The sequence below is a fragment of the Procambarus clarkii genome, chromosome 29 (assembly GCF_040958095.1).
Source record: "Procambarus clarkii isolate CNS0578487 chromosome 29, FALCON_Pclarkii_2.0, whole genome shotgun sequence".
Lineage (NCBI taxonomy): Eukaryota > Metazoa > Arthropoda > Malacostraca > Decapoda > Cambaridae > Procambarus > Procambarus clarkii.
Genome location: NC_091178.1, coordinates 21,749,478 through 21,757,739, shown reverse-complemented (window position 1 = coordinate 21,757,739; position 8,262 = coordinate 21,749,478). Strand labels below are relative to the sequence as shown.

Sequence of the window (8,262 nt, the reverse complement as noted above, 5' to 3'; positions counted from 1 at the left end):
TGAAGATTAACAATCTTTGGACAACACCCACCAGTGGGACTCGAACCCAGAAAGCACAACTACCTTCCAGTAGCTGGCATAACTAGTATGCTTTAACCCACTACGCCATCAGACCTTACAAAAGAAGTAGATAGTTCGAGATATATATCTCAAACATTTCCACCTCCCGAAGGCACCAGATGAGTGAGGGGTCAGTCTGCATTTTTCGTCAAGCCACTGTCAATGTGAGAGAACTCGTGTCCAGCTTATAAGCCTATACTTGCATAAACCACAAGTGAAGATTAACAATCTTTGGACAACACCCACCAGTGGGACTCGAACCCAGAAAGCACAACTTTCAAGCACAAGAAAGCACAAGAAAGATAGTTTGAGATATATATCTCGAACTATCTACTTCTTTTGTAAGGTCTGATGGCGTAGTGGGTTAAAACATACTAGTTATGCCAGCTACTGGAAGGTAGTTGTGCTTTCTGGGTTCGAGTCCCACTGGTGGGTGTTGTCCAAAGATTGTTAATCTTCACTTGTGGTTTATGCAAGTATAGGCTTATAAGCTGGACACGAGTTCTCTCACATTGACAGTGGCTTGACGAAAAATGCAGACTGACCCCTCACTCATCTGGTGCCTTCGGGAGGTGGAGATGTTTGAGATATATATCTCGAACTATCTACTTATTTTGTAAGGTCTGATGGCGTAGTGGGTTAAAGCATACTAGTTATGCCAGCTACTGGAAGGTAGTTGTGCTTTCTGGGTTCGAGTCCCACTGGTGGGTGTTGTCCAAAGATTATATATATATATATATATATGTCGTACCTAATAGCCAGAACGCACTTCTCAGCCTACTATTCAAGGCCCGATTTGCCTAATAAGCCAAGTTTTCATGAATTAATGTTTTTTCGTCTACCTAACCTACCTAACCTAACCTAACCTAGCTTTTTTTGGCTACCTAACCTAACCTTACCTATAAATATAGGTTAGGTTAGGTTAGGTAGGGTTGGTTAGGTTCGGTCATATATCTACGTTAATTTTAACTCCAATAAAAAAAATTGACCTCATACATAAAGAAAAGGGTTGCTTTATCATTTCATAAGAAAAAAATTATAGTAAATATATTAATTCAGGAAAACTTGGCTTATTAGGCAAATCGGGCCTTGAATAGTAGGCTGAGAAGTGAGTTCTGGCTACTAGGTACGACATATATATATATATATATATATATATATATATATATATATATATATATATATATGTCGTACCTAATAGCCAGAACGCACTTCTCAGCCTACTTTGCAAGGCCCGATTTGCCTAATAAGCCAAGTTTTCATGAATTAATGTTTTTCCGACTACCTAACCTACCTAACCTAACCTAACCTAACATTTTCGGCTACCTAACCTAACCTAACCTATAAAGATAGGTTAGGTTAGGTTAGGTAGGGTTGGTTAGGTTCGGTCATATATCTACGTTAATTTTAACTCCAATAAAAAAAATTGACCTCATTCATATTGAAATGGGTAGCTTTATCAATTCATAAGAAAAAAATTAGAGAAAATATATTATTTCAGGAAAACTTGGCTTATTAGGCAAATTAGGCCTTGAATAGTAGGCCAAAAAGTGCGTTCTGGCTACTAGGTACGACATATATATATATATATATACATATAGTGCCAAGTACTATTATTTCCAAATTTATAGAAAAACATTGTTTCTGCCAGTATTTCCACTTAATAGTTTATCTTGTTAATATTGTCCATTTAATCCTCCATCATTTGAGAGAGAAGATATATTCCACTTTTATTAGCCAAGAGCATTTTATTTAGTCTGGGTAATTAAGTGAGACAATTAGAATAGGCAATCAGCCAAGTTCGCCCTCGTTACGAGGAGCGTTAATTCGTTCTTAATGGGGCTGTGGTGGAGCTTCGGGGAGGATGTCAACTGACGGGGACAGTCAGACCACTGCTGGAGGCGCAGGTCATGCTGCGCATGTAATGTGCTGTTCGAGTTGCTGTACAAATTATGTTTCCGCTTCGCTTGCCTCGAAGAATAGGATTATATATAGACTAGTGTGTACTTAATGTGTCATTTTTATCCTAATAAAGTTTTTTTTTTTTTTTTTTTTTGAGATATATACAAGAGTTGTTACATTCTTGTACAGCCACTAGTACGCGTAGCGTTTCGGGCAGGTCCCTGGAATACGATCCCCTGCCGCGAAGAATCGTTTTTTCATCCAAGTACACATTTTACTGTTGCGTTAAACAGAGGCTACAGTTAAGGAATTAAGGAATTGCGCCCAGTAAATCCTCCCCGGTCAGGATACGAACCCATGACATAGCGCTCCAGTAAATCCTCCCCGGTCAGGATACGAACCCATGACATAGCGCTCGCGGGACGCCAGGCGAGTGTCTTACCACTACACCACGGAGTTACTGTAATGGTTTCCCTGGTTTATGCATTTCCCATTAATATTTTCTGAGTCATAGTTTTTTGAAGTGTTTGGGAAATCCTGTGATCCTACGAGTATCCTTGTGAGTCAAATATTCCTTTTGTCTTGGTTAAGCAGCTTTTAAAGGAATTCCATTCCATCCTTTCATGTAATTAAAGATCACAAATTCATAATGATCTAAACTAAATGACTGTTCTCCTCCTGAGTCAATTAGTTTAATTACCACTAATTCAGGAGAGGTGGTGGCGGCGTTAAAAGTATTTTGAGTAGGTATTTTGAGTATTTTGATTATTTTGAGTAATCCTTTTCTTCCATTCAGTGCCGTAGGAATTGTAAACAATATTTTAACATTGTTGGTCATTAGTCATTTGGGGGATCTGCTGTAAGGGCAGGCTCGGCCAGTTCTTGGGGATCTGCTGTAAGGACAGACTCGGCCAGTTCTTGGGGATCTGCTGTAAGGGCAGGCTCGGCCAGTTCTCGGGGATCTGCTGTAAGGACAGGCTCGGCCAGTTCTCGGGGATATGCTGTAAGGACAGGCTCGGCCAGTTCTTGGGGATCTGCTGTAAGGACAGGCTCGGCCAGTTCTTGGGGATCTGCTGTAAGGACAGGCTCGGTCAGTTCTCGGGGATCTGCTGTAAGGGCAGGCTCGGCCAGTTCTTGGGGATCTGCTGTAAGGACAGGCTCGGCCAGTTCTTGGGGATCTGCTGTAAGGACAGGCTCGGCCAGCTCTCGGGGATCTGCTGTAAGGACAGGCACGGCCAGTTCTCCGAGGCTTTTGTTTCACAATTATTACAGACCTGAAGGGTTACTCTGTATTAGCAGAGTTACTCTGTATTGACACTTGGTGATCGTTGAACACGTGACACTTGGTGATGGTTGAACACGTGACACTTGGTGATGGTTGAACACGTGACACTTGGTGATGGTTGAACACGTGACACTTGGTGATGGTTGAACACGTGACACTTGGTGATGGTTGAACACGTGACACTTGGTGATGGTTGAACACGTGACACTTGGTGATGGTTGAACACGTGACACTTGGTGATGGTTGAACACGTGACACTTGGTGATGGTTGAACACGTGACACTTGGTGATGGTTGAACACGTGACACTTGGTGATGGTTGAACACGTGACACTTGGTGATCGTTGAACACGTGACACTTGGTGATGGTTGAACAAGTGACACTTGGTGATGGTTGAACACGTGACACTTGGTGATGGTTGAACACGTGACACTTGGTGATCGTTGAACACGTGACACTTGGTGATGGTTGAACAAGTGACACTTGGTGATGGTTGAACACGTGACACTTGGTGATGGTTGAACAAGTGACACTTGGTGATGGTTGAACACGTGACACTTGGTGATCGTTGAACACGTGACACTTGGTGATCGTTGAACACGTGACACTTGGTGATGGTTGAATACGTGACACTTGGTGATGGTTGAACACGTGACACTTGGTGATGGTTGAACACGTGACACTTGGTGATGGTTGAACACGTGACACTTGGTGATGGTTGAACACGTGACACTTGGTGATGGTTGAATACGTGACACTTGGTGATGGTTGAACACGTGACACTTGGTGATGGTTCACCAACAAAGGTCGACTGGGCTAGATGTTTCAATTTTGGCAGCGGTGAATTACAATTGTAATCATAATATTAATATCCCTCACTTTCACCTTGTTACGGCCCTACTGGGACACAACCGGGTTCTTCTCTGATGGCTAGTAGAGTTTGGGAATCCGGCCCCAAGTTAGTAGAGGTTTTCAAGGGGTGTGTTCCGTAACGCAAGTAAAATTAAAGGGGGAGGGATACAAATGTTCCAGTTTTTCTGATATATATTTCCACCACCATGTATAAATAAATAACAGTCACACGCGGGGGTTATAACTACACAATTATGTACAGGTTCGTCTTCCTCCGAAGACACTGGATGCTCAACGGTGCTCACTCTGGGTAGCCCTGGTTCCTTCTTCCGTGGCCCACGATGAATCCAATATGACTCTATGACGAATATACCCTGGCCACAGGCCAGCCAAATCACAGTCCCACTGGGTGCTTCGTCGTGGAGGCCTTCAACCACAATCCAGCCTGTAGCTGGCAGGTACCGATCAGCTCCGCTGTGTAGGCCACTCCACGACCGATACTAGGGTTGCGAGCCCTAGGCAGGAGCCTCGTGTGACCCGCTGATCACTCTCCTCACTAAGCACCTCAGTGGCTAGTCTCTTCCACCAGCCAGCCCCGGACAAAGCGATTCCCGACACTGCCACGCCACAGGCAGGCTAATACTCTCAACAGAGTTCGTGCAGGGGTGACTCACAGCTTCTTCAAAGCAGACAGGTGAAGAGACTTTGGCTGCCTTGGGTAGACTGATCCATCGTCCAACACAGCAGTTCCAGGTCGACTCTGTAATCAGATACGTCATTAATACTTGGAAGCTCTAGGGAACCACACTTACAATCTTAGACACAAACGTCCACCTCTACACTCCATTGATGGCGTTGCTGTCTAAGCGCCACCTCACCAGAGGTCAGCAGCGGCTATTCCACAAGCCAATTAAGACGGAAATCCAGCACGTATTGCCGGCGTCTTTCGTCATCACTAGATGGCGTCGTCCATTTGGAGGGGGGTTTCGGTAGCGGACTCACACGGCCTCCTGAGGTGGCGTTCACACCCTACATGCTCTCCTGAGGTGGCGTTCACATCCTACACGCTCTCCTGAGGTGGTGTTCGCACCCTACATGCTCTCATGAAGTGGCGTTCACATCCTACACGCTCTCCTGAGGTGGCGTTCACATCCTACACGCTCTCCTGAGGTGGCGTTCACATCCAACACGGCCTCCTGAGGTGGCGTTCACACCCTACATGCTCTCATGAAGTGGCGTTCACATCCTACACGCTCTCCTCAGGTGGCGTTCACATCCAACACGGCCTCCTGAGGTGGCGTTCACACCCTACATGCTCTCATGAAGTGGCGTTCACATCTTACACGCTCTCCTGAGGTGGCCAAGTAAGTAAAGTGAGCCAGGTGTGCCAAGTGAGCCAGGTGAGCCAAGTGAGCCAGGTGAGCCAAGTGAGCCAGGTGAGTCAAGTGAGCCAAGTGAGCCAGGTGTGCCAAGTGAGCCAGGTGAGCCAAGTGAGCCAGGTGAGCCAGGTGAGCCAAGTGAGCCAGGTGAGTCAAGTGAGCCAGGTGAGCCAAGTGAGTAAAGTGAGCCAGGTGAGCCAAATGGGACAGGTGAGCCAGGTGAGCCAAGTGAGCCAGGTGAGCCAAGTGAGCCAGGTGAGCCAAGTGAGCCAGGTGAGCCAGGTGAGTCAAGTGAGCCAGGTGTGCCAAGTGAGCCAGGTGAGCCAAGTGAGCCAGGTGAGCCAAGTGAGCCAGGTGAGCCAAGTGAGCCAAGTGAGGCAGGTGGGCCAGGTGAGCCAGGTGGTCAGGTGATCCACATGACTGAAGTGAGCCAGGTGAGCCAAGTGAACCAAGGCAACCAAATGAGCCAGGTGAGCCAAGTGAACCAAGGCAACCAAATGAGCCAGGTGAGCCAAGTGAGCCAGGTGAGCCAGGTGAGCCAAGTGAGCCAGGTGAGCCAGGTGAGTCAAGTGAGCCAGGTGAGCCAGGTGAGTCAAGTGAGCCAAGTGAGCCAGGTGAGCCAAGTGAGCCAGGTGAGCCAAGTGAGCCAGGTGAGTCAAGTGAGCCAGGTGAGCCAAGTGAGTAAAGTGAGCCAGGTGAGCTAAGTGAGCCAGGAGAGCCAGGTGAGTCAAGTGAGCCAAGTGAGCCAGGTGAGCCAAGTGAACCAGGTGAGCCAAGTGAGCCAGGTGAACCAAGTGAGCCAGGTGAGCCAGGTGAGCCAAGTGAGCCAGGTGAGTCAAGTGAGCCAGGTGAGCCAAGTGAGTAAAGGGAGCCAGGTGAGCCAAGTGAGCTAGGTGAGCCAGGTGAGTCAAGTGAGCCAAGTGAGCCAGGTGAGCCAAGTGAGCCAGGTGAGCCAGGTGAGCCAAGTGAGCCAGGTGAGCTAGGTGAGTCAAGTGAGCCAGGTGAGTCAAGTGAGCCAGGTGTGCCAAGTGAGCCAGGTGAGCCAAGTGAGCCAGGTGAGCCAGGTGAGCCAAGTGAGCCAGGTGAGCCAGGTGAGTCAAGTGAGCCAGGTGAGCCAGGTGAGTCAGGTGAGCCAGGTGAGTCAAGTGAGCCAAGTGAGCCAGGTGTGCCAAGTGAGCCAGGTGAGCCAAGTGAGCCAGGTGAGCCAGGTGAGCCAAGTGAGCTAGGTGAGCCAGGTGAGCCAAGTGAGCCAGGTGAGCCAGGAGAGTCAAGTGAGCCAAGTGAGCCAGGTGTGCCAAGTGAGCCAGGTGAGCCAAGTGAGCCAGGTGAGCCAGGTGAGCCAAGTGAGCCAGGTGAGCCAAGTGAGGCAGGTGGGCCAGGTGAGCCAGGTGGTCAGGTGATCCACGTGACTGAAGTGAGCCAGGTGAGCCAAGTGAGCCAGGTGAGCCAGGTGAGCCAGGTGAGCCAAGTGAACCAAGGCAACCATGTGAGCCAGGTGAGCCAAGTGAGCCAGGTGTGCCAAGTGAGCCAGGTGAGCCAAGTGAGGCAGGTGAGCCAGGTGAGCCAAGTGAGCCAGGTGAGCCAGGTGAGTCAAGTGAGCCAAGTGAGCCAGGTGTGCCAGGTGAGCCAGGTGAGCCAGGTGAGCCAAGTGAGCCAGGTGAGTCAAGTGAGCCAGGTGAGCCAAGTGAGTAAAGTGAGCCAGGTGAGCCAAGTGGGACAGGTGAGCCAGGTGAGCCAAGTGAGCAAGGTGAGCCAAGTGAGGCAGGTGGGCCAGGTGAGCCAGGTGGTCAGGTATCCATGTGACTGAAGTGAGCCAGGTGAGCCAAGTGAGCCAGGTGAGCCAGGTGAGCCAAGTGAACCAAGGCAACCAAGTGAGCCAGGTGAGCCAAGTGAGCCAGGTGAGCCAAGTGAGCCAAGTGAGTCAGGTGAGCCAAGTGAGGCAGATGAGCCAAGTGAGCCAAGGGGGCCAGCTGAGCCAGGTGGTCAGGTGAGCCAAGTGAGCCCGGTGAGCCAGTTGAGCCAGGTGAGCCAAGAGAGCCAGTTGAGCCAAGTGAGGCAGGTGAGCCAAGTGAGACAGGTGAGCCAAGTGAGCTAAGTAAGCCAGGTGAGCCAAGTGAGTAAAGTGAGCCAGGTGAGCCAAGTGAGCCAGGTGGGCCAGTTGAGCCAGGTGGTCAGGTGAGCCAAGTGAGCCAAGTGAGCCAGGGGAGCCAAGTGAGCCAGGTGAGCCAAGTGAGCCAGGTGAGCCACGTGAGCCAGGTGAGCCAAGTGAGCGACATGGGCCAGGAGAGCCAGGAGGCCAGGTGAGCGAAGTGAGCCAGCTGAGCCAAGTGAGCCAGGTGAGCAACTTGAACCAAGTGAGCCAGGCGAGCCCAGTGAGCCAGGCGAGCCCAGTGAGCCAAGCGAGCCCAGTGAGCCAAGCGAGCCCAGTGAGCCAGGTGAGAAAGATGAGCCAGGTGAGCCAGGTGAGCCATGTGAGCCAAGTGAGCCAGGTGAGCCAAGCGAGCCAGGTGAGCCAGGTGAGCCATGTGAGCCAAGCGAGTCAGGTGAGCCAGGTGAGCCATGTGAGCCAAGTGAGCCAGGTGAGCCAAGCGAGCCAGGAGAGCCAGGTGAGCCAAGTGAGCCAAGTGTGCCATGTGAGCCAGGTGAGCCAGGTGAGCCAAGTGAGCCAGGTGAGCCATGTGAGCCAAGTGAGCCAAGTGTGCCAGGTGAGCCAAGTGAGCCAGGTGAGCAAGGTGAGCCAAGTGAGCCAGGTGAGCCACGTGAGCCAAGTGAGCGACATGGGCC

At 49.9% G+C, this 8,262-nt stretch overlaps 1 protein-coding gene across 1 annotated transcript; it reads right to left on the bottom strand.

The window, feature by feature from the left end:
• Positions 1 to 2,799: 2,799 nt before the first annotated feature.
• Positions 2,800 to 8,003, bottom strand: LOC138369649 (thrombospondin-related anonymous protein-like). Its single transcript, XM_069333075.1, has 2 exons — positions 7,753 to 8,003; positions 2,800 to 3,211 (listed from the first exon to the last, which is right to left on the bottom strand). The coding sequence occupies exons 1-2, from the start codon at positions 8,001 to 8,003 to the stop codon at positions 2,800 to 2,802; spliced, it is 663 nt and encodes a 220-aa protein (XP_069189176.1).
• Between the last annotated feature and the right edge of the window lie 259 nt (positions 8,004 to 8,262).